Raw genomic sequence first — 13,689 nt, forward strand, 5'->3', positions numbered from 1 at the left:
ACTTAACTTCTCTGTGCTTCACTTACCTCACTTGTAAAATGGGGATTAAATGGGGCTCACAGTCTTAATCCCCACGTGGGACAACCTGATTACCTTGTATCTACCCCAGTGCTTAGAACAGTGCTTGGCACATAGTAAGCACTTAACAAATACCATTATCATCATTATTATTATTACAGTGCTTGGCACATAGTAAGCACTTAACAAATAGCATAATTATGCTGCTATGTAGCCTGTGCTGCTTCTCTCATTAATTCCCAACTCCCTAGTTTCCATCACCCCCTTAGTACTCTGCACACAGTAAGGGCTCAATAAATACTATTGATTAATTGATTTACATCCACCCCTTCCCATGTATGCATGTATTTATATGCCAATAAAAGAGCTCGGTGGTATGCTACAATCTTTGCTTGTCACGTATTTATTGAGGGATTTCATTTTAGCATACTCTTGTCCTTATTAGCTGTATTCTTGTTTCCTCTGCTGCTCTCGCTTATTTCTTAATTTCTTTCTTCCCTCAGTAGATTGAATGAATTAATTAATAAGCTGCTTGAGGATAGGGACAGGGATGCCAGGCTATCAGGATGGACACAATCTTTGTCCCTGAAGGGGCTCACAGCCTAATGGAGGAGGGAACAATACATATCACTGATCGACTGATAAGTACCAGGAGGTTAGGTAGGCTAGACTATTGAATACATCTGTTGCCAAATTGTACATTCCAAGCTCTTATTACAGTGCTCTGCACACGGTAAGCACTCAATAAATACGACTGAATGAGTGAATGAACCAGTTTTACAGGCTTTGGAAAGAAGCAGCGTGGCTCACTGGAAAGAGCACGGGCTTTGGAGTCAGAGGTCATGGGTTCGAACACCGGCTCTACCACTTGTCAGCTGTGTGACTTTGGGCAAGTCACTTAACTTCTCGGTGCCTCAGTTACCTCATCTGTAAAATGGGGATTAAGACTGTGAGCCCCACGTGGGACAACCTGATTCCCCTGTGTCTACCCCAGCGCTTAGAACAGTGCTCGGCACATAGTAAGCGCTTAACAAATACCAACATTATTATTAAGTGGTGAATCAATCAATCAATCAGCCAGTGGTAATCATTGAGCACTTACAGTGCCAAGAGCACTGTATTAAGAGCTTGGGAGACTACAGTAGAGTTGGTAGGGGCAATCCCAGCACAAGAGGAGTTTACAGCCTAGAGGGGGAGGCAGACATTAAAGTAAATCAACGACAGTGTAAACATGTAGATGGCGATGGGGGTAAGGCAAGAGAATCAAAGTATTCAAGAGGTAGACACCCAAGTGCACAGGCGATGCAGAGGGGAAGGAGAACAGGGTGGTGAAATGAGAGATTAGTTAGGGGTGGCGTTTTGGAGAAGAAGTGATTTTAGTAGGGCTTTGGTAGGGGAGAATGGTGGTCTATTAGGTGTGAAGGGGGAGGGAGTTCCAGGTCAGAGACAGGACGTGAAACCTAGTTTGCATAAACAAAATAAGAGTTAGATGGCCCCTACCTCAACCTCTCCAATCTTTCCCCATTCTCTACAGACCCCCACCCACTCAACACTGGCTTTGAAGGTGGGCGGGGGAGAGGACTGGTCAGCTCCCAAAGGTCCCCTGTCTCCCACCACACAAGTTACACCCATTGCCTTACAGAGTGTGCTGCCAGACACAGGTGTGGGGGAAGAGGTGACGGGGGGGAAGACTGGGGGAGGGAATGGGGATGGTTCCAGACAAACCACCATCACTATTGGAAACCCTTTCTTCACCTCTCCTGAGTTGTAGTCCTGAAAAAGAAGCCCCAGTCTGATACCTAGCTGAGGATCACCCAGCACCCCTCTCCACCACCTCCCCATCTCCGCTTTTCTGTCTGGGTTCAGCTTTTCTGTTGCTGTGCTCTCATAAGCTGCAAGAGCCCCCTTGTCCCGAGTTCCAAAGAACTGCTGGAAGGGAAAACAAGAGAATGGATTGCACTTGAGAGTCAGAGCAGAGCCTTGTTATCTTTCAGCACTCTTCCCCAAGGAAGGACCCCTCTTCCCAGCGGTGGCCTCGTCCCCAGAATGTGCTCCTGCTTTGACACGACCACCCATACCCTGGATGTTGGACAGAGAGTAAACCCCTGAGGCCAATCTGCAAATTCCACCAATCTTCAGTGTGCTCTGGGCAACCAGCACCACCCTATCAAATTGACAGGAAAAGGGCAAAGGGGGGTGGGGGAGGAGGGGTTTTTAGAATATCTCCTCCAGGAAGCCTTCCAGGACTGCTCCACAGCACCCTAATCAGGCCAGCCAATCAGCGAACAGTACAGTGAACAGAGTACTGTTCTGGATACAATGTGATTAAAATCACATCTCTTTCAAAAGGTCTTCTTCAACTAAGTCACCATCTCTCTTTCTCCTTTCTGTGTTGGCTCCCTCCAGTTATGGCCCCATCTTGCTTTGACCATTCCTTTCTAAACTCTTAGAGCAAGTTATCTACACTGCTTCTCCACTTCCTCTCCTCCAATTCTCTTCCTGACCCCCTCCAATCTTGCTTCAGCCACCATCACTCCACAGAAACCACCCTCTTAAAGGTCACCAATGATCTCCTTCTTGTCAAATGAAGTGACTTTTACTCCATCCTAATCTTCCTCGCCCACTCAGCTGCCTTCAACACTGTCAACCACTCCCTTCTCCTGGCAACATTATCCAACCTTGGCTTCACTGACACCATCCTCTCCTGATTCTCCTCTTCTTTGGACACCCATTCTCAGTATCTTTTGCAGGCTCCTCCTCTGCCTCCAACTCTCTAACTGTGAACTCAAGGTTCAAGGTCCCCTTCTGTTCTCCATTACACCCACTTCCTTTGAGAAAAAATTAACTCCCATGGCTTCAACAACCACCTCTACGCAGATGATTACCAAATCTATATCTCCAGCCTTGATCTCTCTCCATCTCTGCAGTCTCACATTTCCTCCTGAGTTCAGGAAATCTCTGCTTGGGTGTCCCACTGACTCCTCACACTTAACATGTCCAAAACAGAACTACTTATTTTCACACACAACCCTGTCGCCCCATGACTTTCCCATCACTGTAGACAGCACCACCATCATCCCTGTCTCACAAGTCTGTAATCTGGGTGTTATCCTTAAATCATCTCTCTGCCCTTTCTTTCTCATCCAAATTGCTCCCATATTAATACAAGCAAATATTCTATTCTGCCTTGATTACTGCATCAGCCTCTAGCTGACCTCCCTGCCTCCTGTCTCTCCCCACTCGAGTCCATACTTCACTCTGCTTCCCGGATTATTTCTCTTCAAAAACCTTCAGTCCATGTTTCCCCACTCCTAAAGAACCTCCAATGGTTGCCCATCCACCTCCACATCAAACAGAAAATCCTTTCCATCAGCTTTAAAGCACTCAATCACCTTGCCCCCTCCTAACTTATTGCCCTGGTATCCTAATACAACCCAGCCTGCACATTTCGCACCTCTTATGCCAACCTACTCTGCACCTTGATCTTGTCCACCTGGCTGCTGACCTCTCACCCACATCCTGCCTTGTACCTGGAAAGTCCTCCTTCTTCATATTTAACAGACTATCACTATCCTCACCTTCAAATATTTATTTAAGGCACATCTCCAAGAGGACTTCCTTGACTAGAAATACATTTCCTCTTCTCCCACTCCCTTCTGCATCGCCTTTATACTTGGATATGCACCCATTATTCACACCCCTCCCCACCACTGAGCCCCACAGCACTTATGAATGTATCTGTAATTTCTCTATTGATATTACTGTCCATCTCCCCCTCTATGCTGTAAGCCTGTTGTAGGCAGGGAATGCATCTGCCAACTGTTATATTGTACTTTCCCAAGCACTTTGTACAGTGCTCTGCACACAGTAAGTGCTCAGTAAATTCAATTGATTGAATAACTGAATACCCCTATTATGACCACTAGCCCTAGTTTTATGACATAGCCAATATCTCATCCGATATTCCTGCCACATTTACTCAAGCTGCTCAGATATCATTCTACTACAACATTTTATTTGACACACTTGGATTTTCTCTAAAAGGGTTTCCACGGGGCGCTCCCAATCCCTGAGGCTTTAATGTTGTGATTGTGGATGCTGACCCCGACACGATGTCGCAGACCCACACAGATTTTCCTCTAGAATGGAGGAGCTGGCAACACTAGTCTACCAGTTTTCTTCCTTCTCCCTGTTGCCCCTCTCAATCTTCCAACCCAGCATTTTTCTTGACTCCATTTGCCTTCTTGTTCTCTTTCCTCTTCTCCCTTCCTTATTTCCTTCTCTTTACTTTTATCTTCTCTCCTCCTTCATCTCTTCTTTTGCCTTGAAACACTGTACTTTTCATAGCCCTTTTGGATGTTTCCTACTTGAGTAGACGTTTTTCCATTAAATCTCAAAGTCCTCCTGCCAAATTTGCTCTCATTTGCTTCACCCCGAAAAGTCCCCTGATTCATCCCTGGATTCAAAAGGATTAAGAGTCAAATTTGTTCTGCTTTTGCAAGAGTTTGTGGTCAAGTTTTTTTGATGGACAGATTTTCATAAAGCCCATATGTTTCATAGTTCCTCAATGCTTGACAATATTCCCAACCTTTAGAGATGCAGAGAGTTGCAATCTGTCTGAAGGATCCCTAGAAGTTTCTGTCTCCAACAGGGATTTTACAATTTAATCCCAGGCTCAGGAGCCCCTCATCTCACTCCCATATGACATTTGGGAGTGATGGCAAACTACTAAGAAGCTCTAAAAATTTCACTCAGTTATAAATCAAAATGGAATTTTATTCTCCAGTTGAAAATAGACCAAGCCATGGAACTTGGCTCCATAGAGTTCTGAGAATGAAAATCAATCAAAATGTTCACCCTACACCCTACAGCTTTGCTTTCAGCAAAAAGGCCTCTGGCAGTATCTTTGAAGCTTGCATAGATAATGCACTATAAAATTTTGCTTTAGCTCTGATTTGGGGATCCCAGGGACGTTTTGGTCATCTTTTCCCTTTCTGTTTGTTTTTGATGATGACAATTTTTTACAAACTTTTATATACATGGAGGCTGGGATCCAGGAGGCAAGAAAAAGAATGATCCGGAGGAGAAAAATCAACCAAACTTGAAACATCGTTGCAACAACCGATTTGCCTGGAGGGCCGCTGTCAATGCTCCCTCCGTCCCCAGGAGTATCACAGAACGGAGGGGCCCAACCAAAATCACAGTGGCAATTTCTCTTGTTGTTGCATACCCCTTGATTGTTACACTTTTGAGGTTCACAGTCGTAATTGAGGAGAGACATGTTGAGGCAAGTCCTGTTAATGCATATCAAGCCAGTGCCGCAGAAGCTGCCGTCTTTGACATCCCCAATATCAGCGATTCTCATTGTGTGCATTGACGAATGGTAGTCCGTCCCCCAGCACATGGTATTGTTGGCTTTCACATGAGTCTGAATGACTGACGTATGGTCTGGCATAGAAGGAATGGCCTTCACATTGACACACTGCACTCTCCCACACAACATACTACCTACCAAACATTTTTTGTAAAGGTTTCCCTCTAACCCACAGTTCCCAAAACGGTCAACATATCCATTCACCTCTTCATAACACAGTAACGGAGCATCCACGGCGTTTTTACCGAAAAGGGCTCTGCACTGCCGAAGGTGGGAATGACAACCACCATGGTAACAGATGTCGCTGTCACTACACGGGGTCCCATCCTGCTTGTACACATCTTCTGGGCACATATTTGAGGTCCCGTTACAGAACTCGTCGAGATCGCATTCACTTTGCCTTGGCCTACAGACCTTTTTGGCTGGAATAAAATGGCATCTTTCACAGCACAGCCCAGAAGCACACTCTGCCCCAGGGCTCAATGTGCAGTTTGACAGGCAACAGGCATCTTTCTCACACTCCCTCTCTGATCCACAGTCACAGTCCTCTCCCAATTCCACCATTTTATTACCACATTTCTCTTCTATCAGGAACTGTTCTGGAATATTATCGAGACAGGAGGAATACCGGCTTACGTAGGAGAAATAATCGTTAAAACTGCAATTACTAAAACCCCCATTATGGGAACCACTGATCCCCATGATGCATGTTGATTTATCGCACTTACAATGTTCTGTATCGTGGATCATGCCACACGCATGCCCTAATTCGTGGGTGAACCACTCCGCGGGATCAAGTAGTGACTTCCCTATTAGAACGGATACAGACCCCATCTGTCTTTCAGCACAGGCACTGCCACGAAAGGCCCAGCCTAAGGCATCGGGAAAAGTTTTCGACACAAACAAATGTGCGTGATCGTGTTGGGTACGGGGATACATGTGATTTTGCTGGTAAGGTACAAATTCCGAGAAGATCGGAAGTAACTTTGGATGTGAAACATTCACTCTGTCACGGTCTGTCCAGACCTCCATGGCTTTTAAAAAGATGTGACCTTTCATCTCTTGAAACTGCGAGTCAGCAAAATTGACCAGAGTAATTGTGTCCTGGAGGATTTGGGATAAATTCTTTTCTCTGAATCTGTACCTGCCATTGTCCACCACCACGGCCAGCTCCAGATACTTGGGGTGTATGTAGGCGTCGTGCCAGTCGACCCGCCGGAAAGAGGCCGGCGGCCGGAACTGGGCCGCCTGGCGGGTGATCTCCTCGTCGGTGAGGCCGCAGGTCAGGTTGCCCGGCGGCCGTTCGACCAGCCGGGACACCCGGTGCTCGAAGGTGGCGGAGGCCGGCAGGGGCTCCACCTGGTAGAGGCGGCCTTGCAGCTGCAGCATCCCCCACAGCCCCCCGAAGCAGGTGCTGAAGGTGGCCAGGGAGTCCGGGGCGCCCTCCACGGCCCCGCGGTAGTAGCAGCCGTGGGGCACGTAGGGGTGCTCCTCCAGCAGCTCCCCCCGGGCCGTGAAGGTGAAGACGGGCAGGCGGCGGGGCAGCAGCAGCTTCTTGGGCCGCAGGTGCAGCACGTGCCTCCGGCCCTCGAGGGGCAGCAGGTAGGACAGCCGGCCGGGCTCCTCGGCCTCCCCGCCGCGGGGGGTCAGCCTCCGGGGGATGACCACCTCGGAGGAGGAGAAGCCCCAGTCGTCGGGGGCGGCGAGGAGGCCGCCCAGGCCGAGCAGCAGGAGGGCGGTCCCCGCCGCCCCCATGGCGCCCGGCCCCGCCCCTTCTCCCCGCCTCGGAGCCGCCGCCAGGGGGCGGAGTGGAGCGGGGCCGGAGGCGGGGCCGGCGCGCGACCTGCAGGCTCCGCCTCCCCCAACGGTCCCGGCTCTGGGCGGCTCCGCGCATGCGCCCTCTGCCGGCCGTTAGGCGCGCGCGGGCGGGAAAAGGCGGGAAAGTTGGGCAAAGGGGCCGAGGTCGAGAGGCCTGAGGGGAGGGGATGGAAGAGGGTTGGAAAGGGAGAAGAGGACGAAGGAAGGGGGAGGGAAGGACACCCAACCATTTGGTCTCCATACTCAAATTACCCGTTCTTAAAGCTCTAATCGACGCCCTCAACGCCGCCCCTTCCACTCAACTCCCCTCGTCGCTCCCCTGTCCCTCGGCCCATCTCCTCCCACCACTCAGCACCCCTGAACCACCTCCACAGTCCATCTCTTCCGCCCCTGTGTGCGAGCTGATGAGCGCAGCTGGTGGAAAGCCACATAATAATAATAATGTTGGTATTTGTTAAGCGCTTACTATGTGCAGAGCACTGTTCTAAGCGCTGGGGTAGATACAGGGTAATCCCACGTGAGGCTCACAGTTAATCCCCATTTTACAGATGAGGTCACTGAGGCACAGAGAAGTTAAGTGACTTGCCCACAGTCACACAGCTGACAAGTGGCAGAGCTGGGATTTGAACCCACGACCTCTGGCTCCCAAGCCCGGGCTCTTTCCACTGCTTCTCTATATCTGGCTGACTTCCTCTAACTCACATGCCTCTTTTGCCCCCCCAACACTTATGTACACAAGTATATAACATTTATAATTCATTTTAATGTCTGTTCTTCAAAACCATAAGCTCCTTTTGGGCAGGATTCATGTCTACCAACTCTTTGATACTGTACTCTGTCAAGGACTTAGTACAGTGCTCTGCACGCAGTAAGCCCTCTATAAATTTTATTGATTGATCGATTGATTTCTTGAGAGATTATAATTAAGGTAAAGGACATAGCTCCTGTCCTTCAGGAGCTTAAAGGCTAAGGCTTCTTGGGAGTTGTAAGCTCAATTAGATTGCAAGTCCCAAGAGCTGGGGACTTTTATTTTCATTGAAATCTCCAAAACCCCCAGTACAATGTTCACCAAATCACAGGCGCCTACTTCAGCCCTCTGTACCCAATAGGCCTCTGATACAGTGCTCTGGATACAGAGGGCATCGGCTACAGAGATATGTGCATGGTTGTCACTGAATCTAGTGGCCCGTTCATAAGAGGCTTCCATCAATATTGATGATAATGATGATGGCCACAATGACGATGCTGGCGATGATGACGGTGGTGGTGACAGCAATGATGATAATGATGATGAGGAGAGCTCATTCCTATGTTTAGTCCATGGAATGAGCTGACCACCTTCAACTTTATCCCTGGGAGCCCTGGAAATCTGGGTCAGGTCTAGAAGTCCTCTCAAAATTCAGCTCTTTGCCTAGGGGCATCAGAAATGCTCGTGGGTCCCAGACAATACTGACTCCTGTGGAAAATTTTCTGTGACCCGGTCCCCATGCGGGATTTCTACTCTCTCCAGCACCTGCAGGGTTTGAGGTGACCCACTTTCAACCCATTCTATTGGCAGTCACTGCCGGCAGAACGGCTTTCACAGGAAGCCTGGGATTGTCCAATCCCAATCCAAGTGCTCATCGGGTGCATTGTGAGGCCACCCCACACTGCTGGGGATGGTTCATGGATGCCACCAGCAACCTGTTTAGTCGTAGACCTCAGGGAAACCCAATTTAGTCAACCCTTTGTCCATTTGGGGTGGGCACCGGGCTGTTCAGATTTGTGGGGGGCTGTGAAGAGGCCCTGCTCTACTTCACTGTTGACACAACCAATATCCTCGATTGCCTTTTTGTGTAAGGCTTTTACAGAGTAGGGTTGGTGATGCCCCACGGTCAGGATAGCTCACCTTTGAGTTGTTTTTCCAGGAGCAGCACTGGGTTACTCTGAGCCTTTCATACTCTGCCACCCGTCTTTCCTGTGACTCTCAGCATTTGCTGGAGGATGGTTGCTTGGATCAAGGGCTGCCACCTGTAGCTGGGAGCCAGAATTCCCCTGTGTGCCCTCTTCAGCAGTACACATCCTTTTGTTGAGTGAGATGCCATGCCTCTGGGAATTTATTGAAAAATTGATGGAGCATGATCAGAAGTTTTGTCAAATGCCAAAGTATGGAAGAAATTAAGATGTCCCCAAAAACATCCTCAATGCAACATGAACAATGTTCAGCTATGTAGAAGTGAAGAAAGTCATAAAGAGTCCACACTGCAACCTAGATTGGCAATTCAGTAGAAATAGTAACAATGTTAATTAAGCACTTATTGGTACCAAGCATTTTACTAACTTCTGGGAAAAAAAGTAGCCAGATGGGAATTAGATACAGTACCTGCATCTCAGGGGCCTCTCAATCCAAGAATAATAGGAGGCTTGTGTCGTGACGAATGGGAAGGAAGCTGACATCAGACATGTAAGGAAAGATGGAACCATAAAAGCACAAAAACATTAAAAAAAACAAGGAAAATGATCATCTAAATTGTGTTATTTCTTAAGTGCTTACTACAAGCCAAGCCCTGGACTAAATGCCAGAGTAGATACAAGATCATCAGGTTCCACAGTGGGGTTTAGAGTCTAAGAAGAGGGGACTATAGCTATTGAATCCCCATTTTGCAGATGAGGGACTTGAGACATGAAAATTGAGGTGACTTGCTCAAGGTCAAGCAGAAGCCAAGTGGCAGAGCTGGGATTAGATTCCAGATCCTTTGATTCCCAGACCCAGGCTCGTTCTACTAGGCCAGGCTGGTCCATTCACAAATACAAAAGCAATAGAGTTTTGTAGGCTGTAGACTATAAAGTCCCTGTGGAGAGGGATTGTGTCTACCAAATCTATTGTATTCTCCTAAGTGCTTAATATGTCAGTGCAAACAGTAAGCGCTCAATATATATCATTGACTGATTGATTTGTAGCTAGGGAAGCAGAGTTTCAAGCTCTTCATGGATCAGAGTCACACAGTCACAATTCAGATCGGAGTAGCCTTGGACAATAAACCAACCTATGCTCAGTGAAACCTGTTCCATAAACATGGGTTGTTGTTGTTTTCTTATGCCGTCGGGTCGTGTCCAACCCATAGTGCTTGGCACAGAGTAAGCGCTTAACAAATACCATCATCATCATTATTATTATTATTATTGTGACACCATGGACATATCTCTCCCAGAACTCCCCACTTTTATCTGCAATCATCCTCAGTGTGGTGTATTCAGAGTTTTCTTGATAAAAATACAGAAGTGGTTTACCATTGCCTCCTTCCACGCAGTAAATGAGTCTCTGCCCTCAACTCTCTCCCATGCCCCTGCTGCCCAGCAAAGGTGAGTTCTGACTTGCAGCAGATTGCCTTCCACTGGCTAGCCACTGCCCAAGCTAGAAAGGGAATGGGTCTGCCTCCACTTGCCTCTCCCTCCTGTAGTAGACTGGTAGAGTACTGGAAACTCTCCAGGTGTGACCCTGGGAGAGGAAAAATGGGCTAGGGTGGCTTTATTGGATGGCTCCCATCCAGAACATGAGAAGAACAGTGCCTGGAGAGGTAGCCTCAGTGACCTAGTGATTGGAGTCGAAGTTGAACTGAATTGCAGCTTACTGCACATGGGTAGAGAGAGTGGTTTAACGCTTTATAGTGACCTTCATAGGAATATAGACTATGTAGTAATGTATAAGGTTATGTAAAAAGTGAGGGCTGGGTGCTGTGGCTTAGGGGGTAGGACTTTAGAGTATCTTTAAATTATACATTATAAATTTTTCACTAATATTAATGTCTGTCTCCCCCTCTAGATGGTAAGCTCGTGGCGGGCAGGAAAAGAGTCTATCAACTCTGTTGTACTCCGCCCAGCATATAGTTCAGTGCTCTGCACATACTAAGTGCTCAGTAAATACAATCGATGATGATGATGATGATGATGGAGGATATATCTACTGATGCCAAGTTGTAATACAGCTAAGCAAGGTACCAGCCACAATGCTAGTATTGTTCTACCATTGTGCCAGCCACTGTCCGAGCTAAGCAAAGTGACAGTCACTTTGCACTTCTATCTCTACCGATGTCTCTAATAATGGTGGCATGTGTTAAGTCCTTACTCTGTGCCAAGCACTGTACTAATCGCTGGGGTAGATGCAAGATAAGCAGGTCAGACACCAGTCCTGTCCCTCACAGGCTCACAGGTAAGAGGGCAACCAGTTATTGACTCCTCATTTTACACATGAGGAAACTGAGGCTTAGAGAAATTAAGTGACCTCCCCAAGGTCAACCAGAAACTAGATGTCTGAGCTGGGACTAGAACCTTTCAGGTTCACAGTTGTAATTGAGAGACGTGTCATGACAGGTCCTGTTTCTACATATCAAATCAGTACCACACAAAGTGCCTTTTTTGCCAACCCCGATATCAGCAATTCTCAGTATGTGCATTGATGCATGATAGTCTGTCCCCCAGCACATGGTATCACTAGCTATCACATGAGTTTGAATGACCAACTAGTCTCCTAGGATGATCTTGGAGGGGAGTTATGCTGGCAAGCTGCCAGTCTTTTGGAACAAGGGTGATTCTTACAAGAAGCAGCATGGTGTAGTAAAAAATGGCATAGAGAAGTGGAAAGAGCACAGGCCTGGGAGTCCGGTCATGAGTTCTAATCCTGATCTGCCACTTTCATTCATTCAATCGTATTGATTGAGTGCTTACTGTGTGCAGAGCACTGTACTAAGCACTTGGGAGGGTACAAATCAGCAATTAACTCTACTGAACTCTTCCAATTCAGCAACAAAGAGAGACATTCCCTGCCCACAACAGGCTCACAGTTGAGTGCCCACGGTGTGTCGAACAGTATACTGAGCACTCAGGCAGTCCCCTGGTTAGTGAACACAACCCCTGCCCTCAGGGGGCTGGCAATCTGTTCTCCGCCCCCCGACCCGCTCTGGGGCTTTCTTTACTCCCCTGCTTGGTCCTTCTGGCTTGTTTGTTGTATGACCTCGGGCTATTCAGTTCACTGCTCTGTGCCTCAGTTACCTTGTCTGTAAAGTGGGGACTGAGACTGTCAGCCCCATGTGGGACAGGGACTGTGCCCAACCTGATTTGCTTGAATCCACTCCAGATTAGTACAATGCCTGGCCAAGTAAGCACCTAACAAATACCATTATTATTATTATTATGACAGAGGTCTCCAACTCAGGCCCAGTATTCCACAGCTTCCCCTTCAAGGAAATGGCATGGCCTAGTGGAAAGAGGAATTGGGTTCTAATCCTAACGCTGTCAATTGCTTTCTGTTGACTTTGGGTAAGTCACTTCATTTCTCTCTGCCTCAGTTCTCCTGTTCGACCTCCTTCTTAAACTGTGCATCCCATGCGGGAGAGGGACTGTATCCAATCCAACCTAATTGACATTTTTATGGTATATGTTAAGTGCTTGCTATTTGCTAGGTACTGTACTAAGTGCTGCAGTAGATACAAGCTGAGCAAGTTGGACACAGTCCACTTCCCACATGGGGATCCTAGTCTTAATCCTCATTTTATAGATGACGTAACTGAGGCATAGAGAAGTTAAGTGATTTGCCAAAGTCACACAGCAGCCAAGTGGAAGACAAGGGATTAGAACCCAGGCACTTCAGACTCCCAGGCCTGAATTATCAGGAGTGTGTTTGACCCACAGAGAGTGATTAACAAATACCTTAGAAAAAAAGTTTCTTGAGAACTCTTGGCTGGATCCTCCAGGTTCAATGATGTGTTCACATTGGGATGTGTCCTTTCTGTTAGAAACATTCTTCGAGGTAATCAGCCTTTGAACCCAGGTCTTCTGACCTGTCTGCTTAAAAAGAAATTGTCCAGGGGACTCCAACATTTTCCTCAGAAAGGACAGAACTAAGGGATTTGCCAAGCTCTCAGGTGTCTCCATTTCAAGCACCTATGCACCCTACTTTTATCCAGTATTTTGCTGACTTCCTAGCAGGCTGCCTACTTTTGATCACACCTGTAAATATTTTAAGCTCTTCTAGGTGTCTAATCAGGGACAGTGAATGAACTGTTCATTTCAAATTCACTCTGGTACCCAGCAGACTATCAGGTACAGAGTAAGAGCTCAATCAATACCATGGGCCACTTTTCCATTCAAAGTCCTCCTGCCAAATTTGTTTCCATTTGCTTCATCCAATTCAACCCAGGATTTAAAAGGAATAGGAGTCAAAGTAGGAAACTTGACTTGCTCTGCTATTGCAAGTGTTTGCAATCAAGTCTTTTGATGAACAGATTTGCATAATGCCCATATGTTTCAAAATTTCTCAACAATTGATAATATTCCCACCAGTTGGAGATGCAGAACTGCATTCTTCCTGAAAGATCCCTGGAAGGTTCTGAAAGCAACAGGGATTCTATAGTTAAATCACAGGCTCAAGAGCCCCTCGTCTCCCTCCCACAGGACATTTGAGGGCGACGGCACTCTAAGAAACTCTACAAATTTCACTCAGA

General features: G+C 47.4%; 1 protein-coding gene across 1 annotated transcript; it reads right to left on the reverse strand.

Annotated features, from left to right (window-relative positions):
- Positions 1 to 4,013: 4,013 nt before the first annotated feature.
- Positions 4,014 to 7,155, reverse strand: LOC100087776 (disintegrin and metalloproteinase domain-containing protein 30-like). Its single transcript, XM_029080316.1, has one exon. The coding sequence runs from the start codon at positions 7,145 to 7,147 to the stop codon at positions 4,898 to 4,900; it is 2,250 nt and encodes a 749-aa protein (XP_028936149.1). The 5' UTR covers positions 7,148 to 7,155; the 3' UTR covers positions 4,014 to 4,897.
- Between the last annotated feature and the right edge of the window lie 6,534 nt (positions 7,156 to 13,689).

Source organism: Ornithorhynchus anatinus, chromosome 16 (genome assembly GCF_004115215.2).
Source record: "Ornithorhynchus anatinus isolate Pmale09 chromosome 16, mOrnAna1.pri.v4, whole genome shotgun sequence".
In the NCBI taxonomy this organism is placed as follows: Eukaryota; Metazoa; Chordata; class Mammalia; order Monotremata; family Ornithorhynchidae; genus Ornithorhynchus; species Ornithorhynchus anatinus.

Excerpts from the sequence above, each read along its gene's own strand:
- LOC100087776 (XM_029080316.1), bottom strand. The coding sequence starts at position 7,147 with ATGGGGGCGGCGGGGACCGCCCTCCTGCTGCTCGGCCTGGGCGGCCTC.